Genomic DNA, 25649 nt, shown 5'->3' on the forward strand with positions numbered 1-25649 from the left:
TTTTTCACTTAGAATGTGCTCAGCTTTGATCATTGTTTGGTACTTTAAACTAGTGCGGTTCAAGTGTGAATACAGGGGTGTTTATTTGGTTTTTAGTGTCTTTTTGTAAAAAAAAAAAAAAAAACCTTGCCTGTCTGATAATTAGAAAAATATTAATTAATTTTGAAAATGTCACTTTTGTAAACACAGGCAATAAAATGCGGTAAACCTAAATAACTCTTTATGAAAAAACTTCCTTTTGTGCCAGCAGTCACTTCGCAAGAATAAAATCATGAACATTTCTTTTTTAAAACTGAGAATCCTAGTTACTTGGAAAATTAAATAATTCTTATATACTAATGATAACTTGAGTGAATGTTTTCTGCATAAAATTCCTGGCACAAGCGAACCACACCAAAGTGTTTTTGTTTAATCCTCATCCTATTAGCATATTCCCCAAAGACTCAGTTTTCATGCCAGCTCTTCATACCCATAGTCCTGTTTCTTTCAATATTGTGGTAGCAGCTCATTTTCCAATGATCATTATTCTCTCAGTCATTTTGAGATATACGTCTTTGATGTTTCTTATATACTGATGGTGTCACTGAATAACAGACTCAAAGCACTGTCTGGAGCAGCAGTCAGTGACTCTGTGGAGCAGAGCCATGAAATATATAACAAATTTAGGGCACAGATAAAGCAGTGGGCTATTAGAGAAGGGGAAAATATATAGGATGACGAGTGTAGGGCGGTAGGGTGGTGAGGTGCAAAGCAAAGGAATGAGAGGTCCTTCTATGGCTATGAGAGCGCTCCAACAGGTCTGATTGGTTGTGGGGTTGTGTGTCAGTCTTTGGCAACAGGTGTGATGTCTTCAAACAGGTGGGCATTGCTAGGATGAGTGGCATAGTGCCCTTGTTCTGTACCCTCAATGTGCTGAGCCCTGCTAGAAAACTAAGCCTGGGCCACATGCTTCATAGGTCATATAACCCTCACACTTTGGCTTCCTGCACCCCATCAACACCCATTGCAACCATTGCCCCCACCCCCACCCCGAGCCAGACCACCAACTCAGTTGCCCCATATGGGTGTCACATTTACCCCAGCCCTAGTTCTCCTTTCCCAGCAATGCCCTATTGGTTTGCTTCCTAGAATGGAAATGAATCTGTCACACACACACACACTGTGTTGGTGGCGGTAGGTGGTGGAAATCTGTGCAAGAAGGAAGAAAAGTTGTTTGTTTTTCTTCCATGCATTCTCATGTGAAGAGAAAAGGGCCAGCGGTTCAGCTCTTGTCAGTTCGATACGATGCATCACCAAGGCCAGAATGAAACTACACAAAAGAAACAGCAAAAGTTTTACATCTCACGCCTTTGCCTAAAAAGACAGCATACTAAACCTCTCAACCCCTTTGTTCTTTTGATTCAGCCACCTCAGATAGAGTAAGAGTGCCTGATTCACTGTAGGTCTGTTAGAAGTCAGATCTCCTGCATCGCCTTGGTTGATTTGTTTGGTGTGATTTCCTGAAGACTGTCAAAGATGTGAGAGTCGCTTTCAAACTCAGAATTCCAGATTTCCACTCTAGGGGCCAAGTGAGGATTCAGAGAAAGAAGAGGAGAGCCAGCAAATGTTGACACGCTTACAGTAGCTGCCTCGCCACGAGACGCCTCAGGAATCAAACAGTTATCACACGCACAAAAGAAGCCCTCTAAGTTCACTAAAACCACACTCAAAACAGGCCTTTGTTGTGCTGACATGAGAGATGACTGGATTGTTATTTGTTTTCTAAACAGGCAGATCGCTCCCTGTCACTTCTGCTGCTGGTTGTGATGGAGTAGCTAGCACTCGTATCGCTTCTGTGAGTGAGTACTGACTGAGACAAACAAATGAGAGGAAGAAGTTCACTGAGATTAACTTATCTTAGGATCTTATCTTTCTCCTTTCTCCTGCTCAGTCTCTCTTTCTTTTTTTTTTTCTTGACGCTAACACCCACTCTCACACACCCACACATCCACACACAAACACAGACTCATTCCCCTCTTTCCCCTCCCACACACACACACACACACACACACACACACACACACACTCCAGTAGACACATACACACACTACAATATATACAGCGAAAGACACACACTTGATCAGCATCAAATACAGGGTGTGCTAAAGTAAATTTAATTACGTCTGTCTGATATGGAGCTTCAGATGAAAGTAGGAGAGCGCAGTGTGAAGCGACGACTGCACAGACAGGAGCAGGCCCGTGATATTCCTCCTGTAGACTAATCTCCCTTTATTAAAGCCAGGAGGAGAGAGGAAAGGGGGGGGGGGGGGGGGGTGTTCAAGAGTGAAGGGGGGGGGGTGTTCAAGAGGAGGGGATGCCTTTGATGAGATCTCTAACTGTCAGCTACTGTACTTTTTCTTCTCTCCCACTCTGTCTTTGTCTCTCAGTTTACAAGGCATTTGAACACAGCACCTATCGGCACATACCTGCTTGCTCAAGCAAACATATCCTCATGCTATCACACACAGTAATGTGCTCTGAAACGTATCCCTGTTGTTATGGTTGTCAACAATATCTAAAAAAGGACAGCGGCATCTCTCCCTCCCTCGCTCCCTCCCTCTCATGCTCTCTTTGTCTGTGCCTCTCTTCCCCTCACAGGGAGTGGTGAGCGAGTAGAGCGTGTGCTTTTCCGCCTGTCTGCTTTTTTCTGGACACTCTAATGGGGGCAGGTGGCCATCAGGTGGCCAAAACAGAAACTACCACATTTTGATAGCACATATAACACAGACATGAATTGAAGCGTGTCTACTGTATTTTAATTCTGTTTCATAGCCACTGATGATTGTGGTTATGTTTTATGACTCTCCCCCTTCCTGTGTAATTGTGAGGTTTTTAAGGTCCCATGATTTGTCATTTGGTCAAGAGTTTGATCACTTGTTTTGTCTTGTTATTGGATGTTATTATATTCTTTGTGCCATCTTAAATGTGTAGCTGCATGTTTACTTGTTCACAAACCATAGCCAGTGTATCTTCGTGTCACATCATATTGAAATTAAAATGGAGCAAATTGTTTCATTCAAAAGGTTATTCAGCAAAAGTGTTTTGGAAGACAGTTTCTCAGAAACAGACCCATTTTCTCTTTGGAAATTATTTCATTGGCAAAAAGCTGAGTTATAGTTTGGTGAAGTGTTTTCCAAACGTCTTGGTGTTGGATTTATCTTTCATCAGGATAGGTTCTAAAAGGTACTTCCTCACAGTTCATCACCATTTGTCCCTCCCAAGTTGTTCACCTGGGTCACTCTTCCCAACCCTAAGCCCTTCAACTATGTTGTGCAACTGCTCTGTTTGCAGACATTGAGAAAGAAGGGCCTAAACGGCTGTGACAGCCCAGACCCCGACGCAGACGACTCGGTCGGCCACAGCCCCGAGTCAGAGGACAAGTACAGGAAAATAAACGAGGACATTGATCTGATGATCAGCAGACAGAGACTGTGTGTAAGTACCTCTCATTGAACTACAAGCCTTCCTCTCACCTTTCTTTCCTCTCTCTCCCTTTTTTCCCTTATGCTTTCTGTCACTCGTCCCCTTGTTTCCGTCATCTGTTCCTACCATCCATCTCTCCGTCTCTTCATCTGTGTGTCCCTCCGTTCGTTTCTGTGGTTGTGGGACCTGGCAGGCATTGAGCAAGAAGGAGAACAAAGGTGGCGAGAGCCCGGAGCTCGAGTCTGCTCTCATCCTCACCCCACGCACTGAGGAGAAATACAAACAGATTAACGAGGAGTTTGATCATATGATTAAAACTCATAAGATACCTGTAAGTACTGGGCTGACACCATGCAGCATCCTCAGCAGCTAACAAAATGCTGACTGGCCAGTAACAGTTGAGCTAACCCAGCTAACCACCACTGTTCATCACCAGAATAAATTCACAAAGTGAGAGTCAAAATGAGAATAAGATGAAAGTTTTGCTTGATTACAGTTGATGAAAGGTCCTCTAATTTGACATAACTGTAACCATAATTAGCAGACATTTGTGCTACAGTAACTGCAGGCTTTCTTTCATGACAAATTTTAACCTTACTAGGTTCCCACCTTGGACCTTTTATGCATAATGCCTTGTGTGGCTCTCTGGGGAGGTGGGGTCTGCATGAGCTTTTCCTTTTCCTGCACAAAAACACAGCGCTCAGTCACCCGCAACAAGGACAGACACTGTGGCAATGAAACAGCAGCAGACATTCACAAACTCATCACATATCTGTGAAAACTCCCAAAACTCAATTATCGCCCCTTTCACTCTTTTCTGTCACCTGCCAGCATTTTTAGAAAACATATTTATTAGTCAAGACACGTCATTTTCTGGATTTATATTATATAGAAGAATCTATAGTCAACTGCCAAAAGCCACAAAATAAAAGCTGCTTTTTATGAACTGCCCTTCATTCAGAAAACAACATATTGCAATGGTTAGCGCGCTTGCCTTACACAGAAAAAGATAATTCCACAGTAGATAAGTCAGAAAAGAACAGTAGTGTCTAAGCCACATGGAGCAAGGGGAGATGTGGTTAGAGGCAAGGCAGGGTTTGGTAAGCTGGGGTGGTGTGCTCGGGTGGGGTGGGTTTGGGATCGGTGCTGGGTGGGGATGGCGGGTGGAACAGCATGGGCGGTGGTGTTGGAGGGGGGCAGGGGGGGGGAGCTCTGCACACAACAAGTGGCAGTTCAGTGTGTGGTCAGAGTGGCTGCCAAGCACTGGGCCTCTGGATTGCAGGGGACTGTTGAGGGGACTGTGGGGAGAGGCAGAGGAGGAAGATGAGTGAAAACAGGAAGGATGGCACCAGTTAAAGGACAGCTTACTGACGGGGCCCTTACACCCAGCGAGGAGGTCTGTGCTAATGTGCACGCAGAGACCGCTCCCCCACTCTTGGAAAACACCGCACAGAGAAAAATGGAAGATATTACTAAGTCTTCAAAAAATAAAACAGAACCAGAGACAGCCTCCATAGCTTTTGGTTGGCCCACTCCTGTGTAAAGTTGCAGGAAAAGTGAAATGTGCAGAAGCCCACAATGACATATAATTAAAGTAAGCACTTTTTTATTTTGAAATAATATTTTGCTTGAAAAATTAGCAAAAAGGGAGAAAATTGAAGAAGACAAAGCGGTGCTAAGGCACACATCCCACTTCCATATAAGCCATGCTGATGATCCCCCTGATGCACTCTCTCCATGGCTCAGAGACACATGGCAGTAATTTAGGGTCCTATTTTCTACTTCCTAAAGCTAACATGCAGGATCAACCACTTCCAGGGCACTCCCAGGGTTAAGCCCTTCTGCCAAGGGACACAATAAACATGACAAACTAGACGCCTGAGGTCAGCAGTCTACCTCTACTTGTGTTCCTGATGAGACTGCTGACTGATCAGAGTCTGCCACTTTAAAACAGTTTGCATTGACAGAAAATAAATTATTTCTAACTAGATTCAGTTCTCCGGTCTTGAAGCTACTTCTGAAAGAAATGCTGCAGACTTTTTAGGAAGGTGAAGACAGACTGAATTATCTTTCAGAACAGTGGGATGCCATTGGCTTTATTCCCAGTAAACCAAAGCTTTCTTACTTCTAATGTAATAAACCAGGAATGTGTTTCAGGGAATATAAATGCAGTGACCACAGCACAATATTTTCTCAGATCAACCTTTTGACGTTCACAATAAAAATTGTCATGACATGTCCAGGACAAAATCTGACAGAGGATTACTTTGGAAGGTAGCTTCCAAATAACCTACCAATGCTGGACCAAGTTGTAATGACAAATCATATATCATCTGGTTGGCAGTGAATAACTCTGAGAGGAGTTTTCTCGGCACATATCCTTTGGGTTTTGTTCAGTGCTCCATTTCACCCTCCATATGGTATTGTATTTTTAGTCGTTGCTCTAAGACGTGCTCTGCAGTATTCATCTATGCATGGCTCTGTATGGTTAGTTGTCCGTGTTCTCCTTTTTGAACTTGGCTGTCTCTATTTTTTTGACCGCTTCTGGAATAGGACTGTAGATAGTCAAATTCCTTTGTGTTCTTGGAGTGTTTCTAACTTTTCACGTCTCGTTTTGTCTCAGTGTGTCCATTCCTTTATTCAAAGGTCTTCATTTAGTTTCTCTCTGCATTTCATTGTCTAATCCAACCTGTGCCTCTCTTTTCCTTTCTCTTTTCCAGCAGGCTGTGCCCCCATCAAACTACGACATGCCTGTGTCCATTCCTGTTAGCAACCAGAACAATCTCATTTACAGCCATCCTGGCGGTTCCCTAGGCAACCACAACCTGTTGCCATTGGCACACCATGGCCTACAGAGAAACAGCATGTCTCCCGGAGTTACACACAGACCCCCCAGTGCAGGTAACACAGGTAGGGCCTCACATGCACTCATGCGCCCATGTACACACACATCAAATGTAACATTTCTTAGGCAGCTGCCTGCAATATTCCTACCTAAAGGCAATGAATGAATCACACCCCTCCTGTATATATTCACATATTTCCTACTCAGTATTTTGTTCAAAGTAAGTTGATGATTTAATATCCCATTAAATCCCAACCCACAGTCCTGTTGATTTAATGTGAGGTTCTACACATGGGATGTCTGGGCCGACTGGGTATAAAGAGACTGAGTTGCTGGTGACATAAGCATATCAGGGCTGTTGGTTTGTTATTGTTGTCCAAAGTCCTTTTTCTGTCCCTCTGGTCTGAAGGCTGCTGCCCACACCCTTACCCTGTCATTACAACTGGATGCTAGAAGCGCCAGCACAAACTAAATATGAGTTTTGGCACTTGCAGCATCCACACCAAACCGCACACGTTCTGGACCCTCCTACTCTTCCACCTCACATGGCTTAAAAATAATAATGTGTCATTTTTCTTGGATGGCAGCATAATGTATCCACTCTCAGTGTCCAGTGCTAAGGTTTGAGTGGGAAGCAGTATTGCTTCTGGTATCGGTACACATATGATCTACTGACACACACACAAATGCACTTACAGAGAGGATTGTGATTAAAAATTGAGTTGGCTTCTTAAAGGCCAGTGAGGTAAGAGACAGGAGGAACAGCGGGTGTTAGCTGGGTGTCTATCCTCTAATGGTTTTCGCTCTTTCATGTTTCAGGTGGCCTCATGGGTGCTGACCTCACCACTGGCGCAGGCACCAGTGCTGGTAAGAATGGTCTCCTCTTTTCACACACAGCTGTCTGCTAACACCCCCTCAGACATACACCCACGTTCAAACATACATGGTATCCACTCATCCACTTGGGCCTGTATAATGCATGACTAATAGTAACCCAAACCCAAATGGAGATTTTGTCCATGATGTGTTGATGTTAGTGGTCATAGAGTTCATCTGGGAATGTTTGCCCAGTGCTGGGGCTGTGACACATCCTGCCTGTGTTCAGTTATAAAATGGTAGAGCATGTGGGGGCAAACAGAAATAAAATAGTGCTATATACTGAAGCAGCAGATTGACAGAAGTGCAATCAGTAGAAATTCTGGTCTTGTCCTCAAATGTAGAGTTGAAATTTTTTTCAATTTTTTTTTTACAAGTTTTAAAGCTGCCATTTGGAGAAACTTATTTTGCTAAACAAAACCACTACACAGTAAATGCTATCATAAGTCTGCAACCAAAATGATCCAATGTTTGGAATGGCTCGCCATGCTGTAATGAATCCAGCGAGAGTAGAGCTCCCTATGTAGGAGGAACATGTGTAAGGAGTCTTATGTGTTAACTTCTGTGTCAGTGGGCTGAAGTTTATGGCAAAGTGACTCCCATTTAAAGGGTTTAATTTTACGGCCTGATGTACAGTGCAGAGTGTAAAAATGGAGAATGAGAGGGTCAGTGGGGCACAGCTGGGCAGCCTTGTCTGGCCCCTAGGGCTCCATCACAAGGGGTCATTGCCTGGTTTCTCTGTCTGCTCACTCATCAAACACACAAATACATACATACACACAACAGGGCCATTTGTTGTGGCGTGTGTTCTGTCGACGGCGTACTGCAGAGCATGCTTCAAATGTAGCCTTTGTGTCACTGTGCAGAACGAACAGAGACGCTCTGTGAGAGCTGTGCGTCGCTCAGCAGCAGCAAAAAACATGATGTGGAGAGAGAGTCATGCGGGAGCTAAAAGATTCCATTCAAAGCTCTCTTAAATCTCATCTATGGGAGAGAGAAAGAGTGTGTGTGTGGGGGGGGGATGGGGGGGAAACCCCAGTGATGAATATCCACTGATGGTGGAAGCATGTGTGCAAAGGAGAAACAGTGGGGGAACACAGATGGAAGTGTTCTGTGAACTTGGTCAGCCATTTTAATGATGTTCTTCTAAGTGACTCAGTGTGAGGTGGCCCAGCCACTGTGGCACCACAAAGACTGTTTTAATGCTCCTCTTCTCCTCACCATAAGTTTTGATAAGCTGATTGTACAAGTATCTGTCTGGCCTGTGCATGAGTGTCTTAAGTGCTGCGGACTAAATGACATAGGAGGGGCCTTGTGTGTGTCTCTGTGTGTTTCGGTGTGTGTGTTTCAGCCATGCACATACACAGAAAACCTCCTCACTGCTCAGCAGTCATAGTTCCACTCCCTATAAAGACAGAAGGTGACAGTTTTAAAGCCCAGATTAGCACTACCTGGAATACTCTTGTAGGTTGAAAGGATTTTTGAAGGTGGGCTTAAATTCCATGAGAATCGGTGATGCCCTCACCATTGCTAATGAAGAAGCTGCAGTAAGCACAAACTCATTTACAATTATTTAAAAGGGAACAAGCCCAAGTCCATTTTTGTTGTTAGTTGCCTGGGAACAATGTTCTGAACTCTATGCATGTACTCGACTTCTACTGTAGAAAATACAAACCTGAGAATTCTTGTCTGTGCAGAATTAGCACAAAGATACTCTGTGTTTCAAACATATCTGGAGATAATCCATGAGATTTGGCATGTACGTTTAATTGAAACACAGACTTTTTGTTTATCCTGTGCAAATACACCGCATGAAAGCCAGACAAGCAGATAAATTCTAAATCACACAAGGTCCCCTGGTAATTTTAGTCCATAGCAAATAGGGCATGTTACTGAAAAGGCTGAGTCATCATGTCTCTTCTATGGAAATATTGTGGGAAGTGTGTATGTTCACTCATTTATATACAGTATGTGTTCAATCTGTCACCTCCTTTGCTGGATAGGACAGAGCGTGAGGAGCTAGGCTGAACGTGAGCGAGAGAGAGAAAGAGAGCTGATGAAGGCAGCTATGGACCAAGGCCCCAGCTTATGAAAACCTCCCACCTCCATTTGTGCAATTATGTAGCTGTCATCTATGCTCCGATCAGCACTCTGCTTACCAGAGCACTGCGAGGAATTAACAAGAAACTCTTGTCACCTCTCACCCTGATCACACACCAATTAGTCCCTAAATCGAGTTAGGGCATCTTCGGTCCAGACGACATAGAAATGCAAGTTAAAAAGCACACATACAGTCAGAGACAACAGGTCAGGTTCATCAGATCAAACAATGTTTGTTTCAGTCTTTGCAGCAACTCACACCAACTGTACAAATTGTAAGTGCGAGTATGACACCTTAGTTCAGTTGGAGAATTCAGGGTTGAATGCACATTTGGCCAAACCGCAACGGAAGAGTGTGTGTATGGAGAATAGAATGGAACATGCCTGTTAGACCACAACAGGACATCACAAATTTGTTCAGTAACAGTAAAATGTATGAGTTTAACCACACCTCTTCTTTGTGTGTGTGTGTGTGTGTGCGTATCTGTGTGTGTTTTAGGGAAAGAGAGAGAACGATCACTCTGGGGGGGTTGGGGGTTTCTGTCTAACATCTCGAAGGGCGCTAGGTTGTAACTATGGCACCTTTAGAGTCAAATTTTTCAACACTGACCTCAGTGGTTCCCTCACACTTCAGAAATAGCAAAATGCTTTATCTGAAAGTTTATCTGAATCTCTGATCAGATGCTGTACTCTGTGTGACAGAACGTACTCCTAGCTGGGCTGTGTTTAATTTTGGTACTTCCTCTAAACAGTTGATGCTGTAGCTCGATGGTGCAAAATAGCATTCAAGGTGGAGAGTTGAAATGAGCTCTGGATGTCATGCCTACATCTAATATAGCAGTCAACCCAGTGTGCCGCTGGTGAATCCAACTGTCCTGAAGTCAGGGAGATCAAGCTACTGAATGGAAAGATTTGAGTCACAGTTCTTGCTTCATTAGCTTAATTAACTGGTGATTTTTCTTCTGAAGTACTTAAGGACCAGCCTATGCCACTCATGATCATAGTCATCCACCAGATAATTGACTGGACTTCAGCCATCTCTACAGGGTGGCAATACACAGATGTCTGATTAACTGTCACCAAGATGAAATCCGTGTCATCTTGACCAAAGTGTGTATTAATGTGTCTCTATAGCTCAGTCTCTTTTTTTATTCATCTGTACAGAAACACTGATGTACTTCCTGCTGGGCTATTTACTAAAGTGTGCGTATGTGTGCTGTGTGTGTGTGTTTTATGTCTGTATGAGGTCTCATTCATCTATCTCCACATGTACCCACTCAATCTCACAAAGGGCCAGCCATGGGAATGAGAGCGGGAAAACTGAAGAGGCAGCTGCCTCTTTGCTAATGTGAGATTGACACTGGAACTAAGAGGGTCCAATACAAAACACACACGTGCATCCATATGCATGGCTCGTGCATAAGCTGTCATACAGCATGTCTCACAGAGTCACAAGTCATACTGCGCTTACTGTGTACGCCCGGCATGACACAAAAATGGTCTTTATATAGACTGATGTGCTTGCAATATTATATATAGCACAACATACGATAACATACGAAGTCTGCGCCGATGTATACGTGCTCGCACATCACGCGTGCCAGCAGACACAAACACACACCACCACTAGCAGTCACACACACTGTTTTTCTCGTTTTCTGTCAGACAGCCTCATTTTTTCTCACCGCTAGTGGTCGTTTACTCTTCAGATTGTTCAAATTGAGCTTTTGAGACTTTTCATTTCCAAACAACAAAAACCTCGCTCTCAAATTAAACAAAGATCAGCAAGGGAAATTGCCCAGGAAGACATCTGCGACTCATTTTCCCCTGGAGTATATGATTAGGAAATTCATTTATGTCTAACGTATAATTCCTGCCCGTCTTTCAAGTGGGAACATCCACACAGTGCCCTATGTTCTACCCCTTGGAAGAGAGATGGAGAAGTAAGGGGAAAAACAGCCTGCGGGATTGGGTTAGAAACAAAGACTATGTTTCTCGAAAGAATGCTCCACTCTCAGTTTTTTAACGATGCTGCTAGGAGTTTGCCCCACCGGTTTTTTAAGGGAGAAATGGGTGCTACACTTGGCCCTCCATACTTAAGAGAATGCAAGCCCAAGCCAGGGTCTTTGTCTGGAAGAACCACACATATGTTTAGCTCTGATGGCCAAATGATGGGTCCCATCCCTCTGTGGTCCTGCTACCTGTAATTAGATGTTTTTACATGATTCGCTGGCTGTTGCAGGGCATATGTAGCCTTAATGGGTCCTCTCAAGTGGATGCTTTCATTGTATGAATGCCAAACAAACAGTGGTGATCATCAAGGCAAAAACAGCATGGCTGACTCTTTTCTCTGCCAGTGTGTACCACTTTTATGAAGCACCATTTACAACTCTCCTCAGACTGGTGAGCTAATAAAATTTGTACCGCGGGAAGCGCAGATGAAACGAGGGAAGGAGCGCAAGGTGAAAATGGATTCTTGTAGGTCTTAATTAGGGTACAACATCATGGACGGCAGAATTTCCAAGATTCATTAAACTTTTAAAAAAGGTTTAATAACATGTGGCTGTGTCTTTGGCTCAACTTTCATTCAAGAAAAAATGTATATTTAATGTTTTTTCTGACCATTTCACCCCAACCTTTCTTTGATTCCCAGGAAATGGATATGGGAACCACCGCAACTCGCCCGGTCTGCTGGTCTCTCCAGGTGGCATGAACAAAAACATGCAGGCTAAGTCTCCCCCGCCCATGAACTTAGGCATGAACAACCGCAAACCTGACCTACGTGTGCTCATCCCTCCTGGCGCCAAAAACAACATGCCCTCTATTGTGAGTAATCTTTCTATTCCTCTTTTTGTATCATCATCATATCCTCCCCTCCCACCTCCTTTTTCCTTCCTGTAGATCTTCTTCACTGTTTTCATCGCTTCATATCAGACTTGAGTTGATGAGGTTATGCTTGTGAGAAGTTTAACTTTAGGTACATTATATTTGTGGTGTTTCCTGAGGTGCTTTGGCTGCTTCTTAAACCAACACTTTTCTTTAAAATGTTCTTTTGGCCTGAGTCTGATATGCTGTCAGAGATTTCTTTGCTGTATCAATTTGCATCTGCTTGCGCTTATGCTACAAGGCCCGATATATTTTTTTCCTTCTCTTTTTCTAATGAAATGTATAACGTTAGTTACAATAGTTCTTAGCATCCTCTTTAACATTAGATGTGTTTCTGTTACCTTGATCTTATAGCCCCCATACTTAGAACCACAGTTAGCCATCGCTTTTATATGCTCACTCACACTCACTAATTTGACTTTATTACCCTCCCCTTTTAATGCAGTCCGAGGATGTTGATCTGCTGTTGGTAAGTCGGACTGCCACTCAAATTTAGAAAACAAAAACAACCCTAAAGGGGCCCCTAACAAACTGAAACTGGGAAAGCTTTCTAATCAGAAAGTGGTTAAGATAGTTCTTCAGAGCATATCGTCCCTAGTATAACTGTGAGCAGGCAGTCACCTGACTCTTAACCTCTTAATTTGCATTTCAGTTTTTGGTATTACTGATACTATCACAGCTGTATGTAGTGTTTTTGACAAAAACGTTCACCTTTCACTAGCATTTTTATTGTCGCTGACTGTGCTGAAGACTCCAATGTCACCTGCTATGACATTTTGTGAGAGCATACAGTGCCACCCAGTGGTGTGTCAGAGGAAACACATTCGGACTCTTTGCCTCAGCCTTTCTGCATCCCTTCCTCTTTTCCTTCCTTTTATCTTTATGACTGCACATAGACTTCAGCACCTATAGATCACAGGTTTTCTTACTCAGAAATAAAGGACAAAGTGTGCACTTTCATTTTGTGTCAAACTGCCATTATTTTCTGCCAACCCTCCTCTCTGCCACAGTAAAGTGCCTCTCCCTCGCTGTTGCTACCCTGCGTTGCCATGGAGACCGATGGTGTTACTATAGCGACAGTGAGCCCTCGGTGGTAAATGATAGGGTTGGCAGGGTTCGGCCGTGTCGCATGTCAAGTGATTAATTTCACCAGAAGTTGGCATCACATTCATTCTCTCAGCATCTGTTGAGTGAAAGAAAGAAATGAAAGAAAATTATATATAAAAAAAAAACTTTCTTGGTTTATTGCAGTTTTTTTGTTTGTTTTGTCTGGAAGTTAATTTCATGTTCTCAAGCTTCTCCCATCTCTTGTCTCCTTTTCCTCTATCACAGAACCAGAGAATAAACAACTCTCAGTCTGCTCAGTCATTGGCCACCCCAGTGGTATCAGTAGCAACTCCAACTCTACCCGGACAAGGCATGGGCGGTTACCCATCTGCCATCTCTACGTCTTATGGTACTGGTACGTAATACAGTGCATGTACTGTGTGTTCAGCATGTGTTTAACTTGTCTTTGTCTATTAACTCTCTGGCTCAGTCTGTGTAATTATCTTATATATGTTTTAGAACATTTAATATAGTTTAATTTTGTGTATTATACCAAAAATGCCAACAGCTTTATTTTAGATGTGCATCAGTACAAAGTGCATACACTGCTTTCAAAACCTCTTTCCCAATTTTAAGTGTTATACAACAGTCTAAGAGCAGAGGGTGCTATTGCTTCACCGGGTGACAGACCACATCCATGTAACATCACAGCATTGTTTATCAGAGATGTAGTCTCTTTGCAGCTTTGTTTGAACTTCAATGAACAGTCCTGTTCTTTTCCCTGTGTGCTTCTACAGAGTACTCCCTGAATAGTGCAGATCTGTCCTCCCTGTCAGGCTTCAACAGTGGCAGCTCCCTTCACCTTGGCTCAATGAGCGGGTGGCAGCAGCAACACCTTCAGAACATGCAGCATTCAGCTCTCGGCCAGCTAGGGTGAGTGCATCAAATCCGGTGTGGTTTTGAGAAACGCATGATGTAACACATTATCACTAAAAAACATTTTTGAGATGGTCCATTCAGAAAATCTAAAAATCCTCAACTGTTTTCAACCTTCACCTGGAAGGTCCAACACAAACATCACACCTCCCTGTTTATCATGAGTGTGAGTGTGTGTGTGTGTGTGTGTGTGTGTGTGTGTGTGTGTGTGGGTATGCTTGCATGCATGTTTGTGTGTGACACACTGACTTTAAAATCACTTTGTTTCTTGCTCTGTAACTCTGTAACCCCTTGCGTTTCCTTTCCTTCCTACAGAAATTGCTCTAGCTCTCACTTATGTCAGGGTTCAAATCTCTCCCTGCCCTCTGCTCAAAGCCTGCACATCAAGTCCGAACCTGTTTCTCCTCCTAGAGATCGCACCAGCAACACACCAGGGGGCTACGGTGGTGGGGTACCACCTCCCCAGAACCCCTCGTCCCGCCAGGACTCGGGACGCTCCCCTGTTGATAGCCTGAGCAGTTGTAGCAGCTCCCATGAGGGCAGCGACCGTGATGAGCACAGGAATGAGTTCCATTCACCTCTGGGACTGGTCCGGCCCGCCCTGGATGAGCGCGAGAGCCCCTCTATCAAGCGGGTGCGCCTTTCAGAAGGATGGGCAACATGATAGGTGTGTCCTCTCCCCGGCAGTGCCCCGAGTTGCCCTGAGTCCCTGCCAACGCAGCGTTACAATACCCCCCACCCCCCAAGCCAGCTCTCTCCCCTTCCTCTTCTCACTCGATATCACGAGTCACTCACCTCCAAACCCCATGGTCTCTCTCCTTTTATCTCCTTAACGCTGAAGGAAAGAAAAGGGACAACCCTTTTCACAAATCTGTTTGTAATTTCTTTTCCTTTTTTATTATTTCTTTTTTGCTGAGTGTGTGTGTGTGTGCTTATACATATTGACATTATGTAAACCAGTGGGGTGTTGTAATGGGAGTTTGGGAGGGTGGGTGTAGGTTGGGATGGGATCGGGGGCTACTTTTGTTGGGGAACTATGCATAAATTGTATTGTGTGTGGATAAAAAGAATCACATATGCATATATCTTTACACGTGCGTGTATGTGTACATATATGCATAGCAACAAATAAACAAAAAAAAAAATAGTCAGGTACTCTGTTTCATAAAACGTACTTACAATTTGCCTCAGCGATATTATCAGTAACTAGAGACAAAACAAAACAACAAAAAAAAAAAAAAAAAAAAAAAAAAAAAATACATTAACATGAGAGTGAGTGTGTCCAGTGGAAAACACCTTAGCACTTGATTTGGACAAACAATTCATGTGTACAGTGTCAGTTTCATTGCTATATACTTTCTCTGCAGTTCTCCCTTGCAAAAATGTGTGTTAACATTAGATGATGTCATGTTGCAGGTTCAACGTATTTATGTAAATAAAGGGTCAAGGGGGGAAGGGCAGGGGTAAAAAAAAAATTGCCAGACATTACAAAATTTATTTACTCACTAAATGACAAGCTATTATGCAACATTTGAAGGATTGTACAGGTAAACAGGCAAATCCGATGCTAGACGTGTGGAACCTTTGATGACATTAGCGCTCCTCTTAAAGAACGGAGCTGAGCGAGGACCACCCTTTGATCTAAGAGCTAAGTTAGTGTAATCAAGAAAACTCTCTGGATCTAGTATTAACTATTCAGTATTAAACAAAAAAAAAAAGAAAAAAGAAAAAACAATTGTACGATACACTTGCTTATATTTTCATATGAAAGGAATCCGATGCAAAGCATTTTTGTGGCTTTTTGTAGTTTCTATAAGCCAGAATGTGTTTTTTGATAGCTTTGCTAATAAGAGATGGTTAGTTCACCCAGATGGGGAAATGACAGGGCTTCAAAGCCCTAAGCCATGAAAAACAGACTGAGATCCAATGCTTTGCTGAACTGTTTTATCTTTGTAGAGGTTTGTTTTTAAACGTGTATTTCTAATTATATATAATAATGGTAATATTAAGAATCTTTAAAAAAAATCTGTGAAATTAACATGCTTGTGTATAGCTTTCTAATATATAAATATATATAATAATGATTTTTTTTTTTTGTTGGTTTATTAGTGGAGTTTCTATGTGCAGTTGCACATGTTGTCTGGTTTGTTTTAATTTGAGCCCTGACCAGTGCTGTTCGGGGGTGTATTTAGTCTAACCTTAAAAACCAGCTGGAAAGCATTGCCAGGGTTTGTATGGTGGAGGAACGACAGGCCTCAATGCCTGTTAGTGGAAAATGTCATGAGACTGGAACTGGGGATGACACAGAGAGGAATGCTAACACATGATGTACATGATTGTCACACTGATGAGGAAATATGACTGACCCTCAGTCCCTGTCTAAATGCATTTTATGCATCATATATGCCATTCTAAACCCTAATCATCAAATTTAATATAGTTAATCGGAAAAAAAATTGTTTTTGCCATTAGAATTTTTTTGTTCCACCTCAGATCTTCACCACAACCTTAGCTTGTGTTGAAGATGTTGCACATGCCCCAGCCCAATTGATACAATTTTCTCTTCTATCATATTTATGTAATGTAATTTTCTAAGTGCATTGTGATTAATTATCCCTGATCATTTGCAAACGTAATTTGATTGTGTCCTCCTGTGACTCCTCACGTTCCGCTCTTCAAAACAGGGTTCCACGTCATTTGTCACTGACAGTTCAGCGTCAGATACACAAAGATAAATTGATCATGCTGGTATGGGAGAAGCACAATTGTTTATTTTAGATAAACAGCTGTTTTGATTTTCTCTTTTTTAAAGATTGAATCTAGCCACATATCTCTCTGCCTCCCACTCCCGTATCTGCTGTCACTTAAGTGTTATGATATTTCTATGTGCATATTTCATGCAGGTTCACAATGTTGTTACTGTATACAGTCTGTGTAGTCAAACAGGGGCAGAGCCTCTATAACGGTGTTCTTCTCTCTCTCTCTTTTTTTTAAATTCAATACAAAAAAGGTTGAGAAAAAAATAAAACATGATGTTTCAGGCAGCATAAGTGTGGAGAAACCAAAGCCAGTGGCATTTTTGTGTTGTAAACTCAACTTTTATTTTCACATTCATTTATGGTTTTTGCAAGCATTGAAACAAGACAATAAAAGAATTTGCTCAAAATGTACAATTGGTTTCACATTTCAATTCCAGTCAGTCATATGTAGCTTTAGATATCAAGCTGCACTGTCAGTACCAGCCACAATAATTTACCCATCTTGTTGCACATTTGTCTCCCTGTGCATTGCACTGAAAAGAATACAAGCAAAAAAAAGAAAAATGTTGTTTGTTATTCATTTAGAAAAGATTGAATGATTCAGGCTTGATCATGTGAAATGCATGCTTACTGCCCATTTGATCAAAACACATTACACACCATTTACTGTCCTACATGCTCGCTAATAGAAAACATGCCAACATGGCCTGATGGTTAATTACAGTGCTGTTGTTTTATCAACCATTTTAACCAAAGACATGGAGAAATATTTTCTTTATACTCTTGTTTTTTTTTCTTTTTGTGTTTGTTCAATTTGAAACTATTCTTTTTTTTTAATCACCTGTTGATCAGTTGTTCTTTGTCATTATAATAGACTACATGTTGGTACCTCAAAATTGACCCAAGCAGTACCTCAGCTGATGTTTTATTGAGTCACTTGCAGTGCAAAGGGGGAGACCATACACCTGTACAGCACCTGTACAGCCAAGTGTAGTAACAAGCCATTGCTTTAGGTCCCATCATTCACATGGGATTCTTTGTTGTTCCACCGTGTTTGTGGTTTATTTAAGTTGTATTCAAAAGCTGAAAAGGAATCTAAAAAAAAAAAAAAAGGAGTAATGTGTTAAAATGCTTAAAAAGTCAGTCTGTAGTATCAATGTAGCTTGTATAAACCTGAAAATGGGGGAGGTTTGGAACTAATGTTTTCTGAAACGCAAGAGTGGCTTTCAGCGGCATAAGCTGGCCTTTGTCGCCACTTGAGACTAAGATGGTATTAAATTAAATCCACATCTCTGTAACTCAAGGGACTTGATTCAGCTGTATGTAGTGGAAACGTATGAGGATGAAATAAAAGTCTCCTCTGCTGGAGGGAAAGGCTATTTGTATTTTGCAGAGATTTCAGTAAAGTTACTGGCTTTCTTAGTTATCCTGATGTGACTTGGTGTGATTTCATTGTGTTTGACTTGTTTCTGCATGCTTCCCAAAACAGTGCTATACTTATACTATACAGACTCAAAAAACAAACAAACAAACAAACAAAAAAATCAACACCAACACCTTAGAACTGATGGTGTTTTATACTGCAGTTTCATTTGAAGACATAATTACATCAAAATAATGGTAACACTATCTTTTTCACATTTGAAACAAATCTGACACTTCATCATAAAGATCTATATAAAAGACATTTGGTTGACGTTTAAAGTCAAGGTTTATCTCACTTAAAAATGACTGTGGCATAATTTCCTCGCGCTGATTTAATTATGCTACACATAGTGCAGGAGGATCTTAAATTTGAAGAAGAAAAAAATGAAAAAAAAAAAACAAAAAAACAATGCAAACACAGTGATCTGCCGCTACAAATTAGAAAGATATGAAAAACGTCGCTCTGATATAGGCAGGATTGGTCTGTGGGCCTAATCCAGGGCTGTGTCATTCATTCGTCATGAAGAGAAAACAACGAAAGGTCAGAAAGAGAGGAATGATGGAAGGACTGACAATATCTAATCTATGTTTTTTTTTCCCATTTTCATTTTCTTTCTGATTTACTTGAAACAATCGCGATATTATAATAATTGATGCAAATAAATTGTAGTGTCGCTACAAGAAGAAACTGGGATGGCGGTGGATGCAGCGTTAATGATTTCTGAAATATAATCGTAACAGTAACAATAAGTACACGCTTATTCGATGGTGACGGCCGCAGACACACAAACGCTGATTACAGAAATTAGACGTTTTAACCAAGCTGGGGTTTTGGGTTCTTTCTATAGGCCTTTGTTTCTCTCAGGCTAAATGTGCATTTTTTTTCTCCCTACAAAAACAATCACATAAGCGATGTATTGCTACAGAGAGTGTTTTTTTCTTTTTCTTTTAATTTTTAATTGTAATTATTTATTTATTTCCCGTTTTGTTTCCTATTGCCTATTTCCCTATTGCAACATAGTTTCTTTCTGTTTTTCGTTATTCGTTAGAGGTTGGAATATTCGTAGCCAAATCCCGATGTAAAGGCTCAGATTCTTAGAAATAAAAGGTGTTTTTCAGTCAAAGCTTTCTCCAAACCAACCTTAATACCAACCTAAACCTGGTGGTTTAGCGTCACGTAGTTTATATCTCGTGGGGGCATCGAATTGGGTTTTTATTCTAACAAAAACGCAGGTTATTAGTCAGCCTTGTATTTTTTGTTTTACGCATCAGATTCTATTGTTTTTCTTTATAAAATGCGTAAACACAAATAAAAACAGTGGCCGTCATGCGGTTGCTCAGTCAAGTAGATTGTCCCCTTATAAAGCGGTTTTTGATTTGATCTCACAGGTAAACGCACTTTTCCCTTGATGTTTAATTTTCTATAGTGAAAGTGAAATCGAGCAATTTATGACAATTGGCTTAAAAGCAGTTAGGTAACGTCACTGTAACTTTATATTTTTTAAGAACAAGTTGTACAGTTTGCAGTATTTTTTTTTCCAGAAAGATCGAGTTCCTCTAAATTGTCTTGGGTTACTGTTTTTTCATTCATTCGTTCACTTCACTTCATTTTCGCAGGTTTTAATTAATTCATCCATGAAATTCCTCCACTGCTTCATTACATTAAGCCTAAATTCCTTCAAATGAATTGGAAGACGTTAACTCCAGTAATCCAGGAGAAGGTTTATAAAACCACTGTGCGCAATATCATGTATTATCTGTCAGATATAATCCAGTGTGACACCACTTTTGACAGTTTATCAAAAGGTCAGACTGATGTTAAACAGGCAAACAGGCTGACAGTCTCTTGTTAAAAGCAAAAAACATAAGTAAATAATATGAAAGAACAGGTGCGTCAATGGCATATTTACATTTTCAAATAGCCCAAGAAATGTTACACCCTACAGAACAGTTTAATGGAAATACTTTTAATGATTATGTTTAGATTTTAATCCGGTTTAGGGTAAATTTGCCGCGTGCAGAGAGAAACACGGGATGTGGCTCAACTAAGAAACGATTCACCTGTGTTTTTAAAATGAGCATGTGCAAGATGATTCAATGTGAATTGGCTGACGAGGCGAGCAGGTGTAGCCTACATGTGCTTCACTGACCGCTGACTTTTCCATCATCACCGTCATTCTCTAAAATCACCGCTAGATGTCACCATTTAGTCGTCTAGTCCACACCCTCTTAGCCTTCATCCTCCTCTTCCTCTGTCTCAACAGCAGTTCATGCAGATAGACCGGACCTAAATAAGCCTGTGTCGTCCACTGACTGCTCCAGCAACATTTTCTTTGAGGCCAGAGCAAGACAAGACAAGACTCCTCCTCCACCACTGTTTCAATCTGCTCATTATTGTTTAAGAGCCTGAGATGTTATTAGAAGGAAACTGTTATCTAAAAGTAATGTCAGTAATAACAACAGTGACATATAATAGTAATAATGATAATAATAATGATAATAATAATAATAATAATAATAATAATAATAATAATAATAATAATAATAATAATAATTTGTTGGTTTTTGCTTGCCCCTTATTACTAAATGGAAAAGAAAATGTATTATTCACATTGCAGGAGATCCCTGATAGGAAAAGCTTTTTTTTAAAAAGCATTGCACCAAAAAACACCATTTTGCAGTTCAAGGCTTCCCTCTTCCCATTACAGATTTCATCGCAGGCTACTGTGTGGCCTAAAAAGATATAATTTAAAGTATGACTTTGGTTTCTGATGATTTCTGAAAAGAAAATGACGACTTATACTTTTGCTTTTCTCATTTTCAGTGAAACATTTCGTTTAATCTGTGGCCGATTTATTGACTCAGATTACACCTCCACATAGTTGCTTTACAGTAAAAAAAAAAAAAGATGCATGTAAAGTCGATCTGTCTTATTTTATCCCTGTTTTCAACCACACCGTCTCATCTTTATTTGATTATCTATTTATTTTAATTTGTTTTATTTTTACTTTATCTCGCGGCCTGATGTTCGTATTATCACAAATCGTCTTTACATGCAGTTCAGCCAAGTGATTTCCCCATCAGGACCAGAGGATGAACCATACGTGTGTCTCTCCTCTGCAGGAGTCAAATGAGGATCACAGCACAGCGACCTGCTCACCTCGTCAACCAGAAATACACTTGTTTTTTAAAAAAAGATAAGGATAAGCAGAGATTGGGATCTCTCCCAGAATAGAGATGATGGCAAAGGATTACTCTGCTTTGGTTATTTTTAGTGGAAGATTACAACCACCAATCGAAGAAAATGAGTTCACATTGCGTTATGTTTTTTAACTCGCTGAGCACAGCCACACCTTTCCAAACCTTTTCCTAATTTAAAAAAAAATAATCGCTCACACCTCCGTGACACTGAAAACAAATATAAAGTGTAGCCTGTTGGAAGACTTACCATTTGCGTTTACTATAGCAAATGCTTGAACAGCTTTAACACCGTTTAGAAGATGAGTTTTCTTTCTTTTTAAAGATGTGTGTGTGTGTGTGTCTGCGTGTGTGTGTGTGTGAAACCTTCATATTTTAGGAGATGGTCTAAGAAAAATAAATGCCTAATGCAACAGAAGAGGATGATTTTAAGCACCCAGACGCAAACTATAGCATCAAGTGAGGCAATATCTTAATATTTTAGAGCAAATGTTTCTGTGGATATCGCGCTTTAGTGTGAGGAGCCCCAGCATAGGTGGGGTAGCGGACTCCCGTGGCTGTGAACATCTTTACGTGAGCCCGCCTGACCACTGGTGTTGAGCCACGAGCAGTTTAAGAACAAGGTTCAATGAGGAGGGGAGTAGCCTTCAGGGGATGCGTCTGTCTCAGCTGCTACAGCAGAAAGTTTGCCCTTCTCGAAAACGTCCCACCAACTTGACAGAAAGCTCGCACGTAACGAAACGCGAGGAACAGCAGCAGAGTGATTGGATTTTCTTACCTGGAGGTAAGTTGAAACGCCTGAGGACCACATTTTCACTGTGAAGATCACTAATGCGCTCTGGGTGCATTTCTTTCCTTACATGGTAAATTGACAACGTGCAGATACTTAAATGCAAATGTTTGTCATATTATACGTGATAATTGGAGATATAGTTCTCCTTAGCGCACCGCGCGTGCACGCCCTCGCTCGCTCGCTCCTGCTGGCACCGCTGCGCGCGTGCACGGACGCCAAGGAGACAGCCTGAGCAATTGTTGCCTAAATGTCACCGCTGCGTCACTGGATTTCTTGCAAACTGGGCAGGAGACTTTTCGGTTATTAGTTTTCGCACATATACCATGTCACCCTCTTCTTATCAGCCAGTCGCCTCGATCTTAAAGCATCAGCTCCTCAGGATTATCCCTGAATCTCCTCTATTGTTAGCCCACCACAGAGCTCTTTGTTCATGCATGCTGTAGCCTATGCGAGCATTATAAAAGCTATCGTCGATTTAAATTATTCAGATTAAAGGAAATCTTAATTAGGGAGAGCCCAGTTCCACTCATACTGCCTCATTGTGCTCAGTGTCATATTAGCCTAGAATTTGAATAAGAGGTCTGAATTTGTAGGTGATAAATGTCATCGCTATAGCACACTGAACAAGGGCTTTACGTCTATTCAGACGCAAAATCATGCAACACTATTGTCGAAATTAAGACTGAGCTAGAAGTACGTAATGCAAATCTAACCACTGAATATGCATCAATATTAAAAACAATACGCACACCAGAGCCAACGGCGTCGGAGAATTGAGAATGGCGGAGCGGGTCGTCTCATTACGCATGGGCGGTTTTCCACGCAGGAGCCACGGTTCCCCTTCTCTTCATGTCTCCCTTCTGTCCCGTTCACGTTAACGAAGCCTCTTGGAAAAAACAAATAAGGCTTTGTTGGCTTTCAAATCGGCAATCAAACACCCAAGAGCTGGCTGGGGGGAAATTACTCCGACTGCGGCCGGGCGGACTATGTAGTAAGCGGGATTTGCATATTTTGATGCGCTAATTGCCTTGATGTATTTAAATATGGCTGCACGTAGCTGATATGCTTGTCTACGTCATTGAACGTGCCCTCGCTGTTAAGCTAAAACGTGAATCCGGTTGAATCTAATGGATACGCCTGCAATTAGGCAAAGAAGGGAGGGGTGGGGGGTAATATGGGAGAAGATGCTTTGCGTACCCTTAGCATTGTTTTGTCTGTTCAGTCACATGATGGTTTTCTAAGAAATAAATGAACATTTTGGGAAGAAAAAAAAAAAATATATATATATATATATATAGTATCCGGTGAAAATGATACAGGGGGTAGGCTGGTGCGTTTGCGCCAGAGACAGGAGAGAAGTGGTGATCATGCAGAGTAAAGCGCTCTAATTCATTGTGCAGCAAAAGTCGAGCATTGCAACATAATCAGAAAAAAGAAAACAAAAAAGTAGGACTATGTCATCACCGAGAGAATAAGCTGAAGACACAGGCCATCAGGAGACCTCTGACAAATAGGTCACCTCATTTTAACTTTTGTGTGTGAAACATTTCTCTCATCTTTCTTTAGCCTTCCCTCTCTCTCTCTCTAGGCGGTGTGTGTGTGTTAGTGTGTGTGTGTGTGTGTGTGTGTGTGTCCAGTTTGGGAGGGGGCACGCGCCTGTGTATGAGTCTTATAAGATTACTTCTTATTAGGGTAGCCTACTGGAAGTAAGGTGAATTCATAAGTCTAGTAAAAGCTTATACTGAACCCACAGATCAAATCAAAACATTTTGAGTGAAGTTTGAAAGTACTGCGTTTCCCTTTTCTTTTTTATTATTGATCTCATCCTAGACTTAGTTTGGGAATTGCATGTAACAAATCATTTCCCCTCTGTCTGGAAACCGGTAAATGCGTTCCGTTTGTCAAAGCGTGTTAGCGAAGTGCCTGCAGCAAATTCATTACCACCCAACTGTGAGGCTCACTTCGTAACCTGGTCAGGGAGAAGGAGGGGAGAGGTCCACGCCAAACTGCGAACAATGCTTCCTCAGTTCGTGCGTGCAACAAAAGAACCGAGGGAACTTGTTTGAATTTCAGAGCACGTCCTCTCCTCACACAGAAGGATGGACTTTACATCCCCACCTCCTCCTTCTCCTCCTCCTCCTCAACATCATCATCATCACCCCCTCCCTCCTCATCCCACCCCACCACCAACAGGGGTGTGGGGGTGTGGGGGGGGAGGAAACTTGCACACTGAGAGCTCAACTGTGCATGCACTTTTCTATTTGGTGCTTGTAGACGTTATGGGAAAGTTGTCTCTCTCCCTACATATCTCTCCCTCTCCCCGTCACTCCCTCCTTCTCCTTTCTCTTCGTCTATCAGGTGCTTAGGATATGCTCATGCTTTGCACAGAGCAGCTGTAGCACGCCTAAAGTAGGCTACTGAGTGTTAGCGGCAATTTTAAAGTGATGCCCCCCCACCACCACCATCAAATAATACGGCTAGGATTTTTGAGGGGAACACATACCACCATCACGGTACACACGGACCCAACTAAACACCGCTGTTCTTCTCCTGCTTGGGACGCTTCTGAACGATCGCAGTGATTTCATTCACCTTTAAGAAGTAAGTGCAACTTTTGTGCCTGTTTTAATTGGCTGCGTAAAGGCTATCATGTGCGTAAAGATTTCCCGTGTGCGCAAAAGTTATAATACAGAGGTACTGAGAAGAAACTGACAGTAGATGTTGTTGGTGCGTTAAGAGTTGGCATGGACCGACGGTGAATGGCTGCGATTCTATGTATTTATCGGGAAATGTGAAGTTTGTGGACGCGAATGTTTCCTCACACACTTTGGAATCAAGACGCACTGATTAGACTTTCTTGGCACCTTTTAGAGACGACCAGTAACTCAATTCTGCATCAAACATAGTGATATATTTGAATAATCATTACGTTAATACTTTGTGGACTCGCTCATTATATTTTGCCTTCTGCGTTAAAGTCCACTTCAGAGTGGATTCGGGAGTAGCCCTAAAACAGTAGAGCGTCAGGGGTTTCTCTGATTTTGTTTCTGTACTTACAAAAAAACAAGCATCTTAGTGTGCTGAAATTATTAGTACTATAATGTATACACAAGGCAGATTTCAGTACCAGCGAAGACACTGGCTGTATGAGTTTGTGTGAACTTGATGCAGTGGGAGAAGTGCGATTTCGGGTGCGATGAGTTTGAGGTCATTTCAGAGAAATGAACAAAAATGAAGACTCTTTACTTTTTACTCACATAAAAATGCGAGTTCATTTTTTTCAGTACATGTGTTGAAATGTGCTGAAAAAGAGTAAGAAGTT

General features: G+C 41.8%; 1 protein-coding gene across 14 annotated transcripts in view; it reads left to right on the top strand.

Annotated features, from left to right (window-relative positions):
* Positions 1-18337, top strand: part of mef2cb (myocyte enhancer factor 2cb) — a 70647-nt gene extending 52310 nt beyond the window's left edge. For 2 of the 14 annotated variants that reach the window (XM_026322694.1, XM_026322695.2), the window contains 8 exons: positions 3331-3474; positions 3656-3793; positions 6183-6372; positions 7127-7174; positions 11937-12109; positions 13502-13631; positions 14014-14149; positions 14468-18337. In XM_026322694.1, coding sequence (XP_026178479.1) covers positions 3331-3474; positions 3656-3793; positions 6183-6372; positions 7127-7174; positions 11937-12109; positions 13502-13631; positions 14014-14149; positions 14468-14816 — 1308 coding nt within the window. In that variant the 3' untranslated portion in view covers positions 14817-18337. Of the gene's footprint in view, positions 1-3330; positions 3475-3655; positions 3794-6182; positions 6373-7126; positions 7175-11936; positions 12110-13501; positions 13632-14013; positions 14154-14467 lie in introns of those variants that run through there. The other 12 variants (XM_026322697.1, XM_026322699.1, XM_026322696.1 and 9 more) reach the window with 12 other exon arrangements.
* Positions 18338-25649: the final 7312 nt, after the last annotated feature.

This window comes from Mastacembelus armatus, chromosome 9 (genome assembly GCF_900324485.2).
Source record: "Mastacembelus armatus chromosome 9, fMasArm1.2, whole genome shotgun sequence".
Lineage (NCBI taxonomy): Eukaryota > Metazoa > Chordata > Actinopteri > Synbranchiformes > Mastacembelidae > Mastacembelus > Mastacembelus armatus.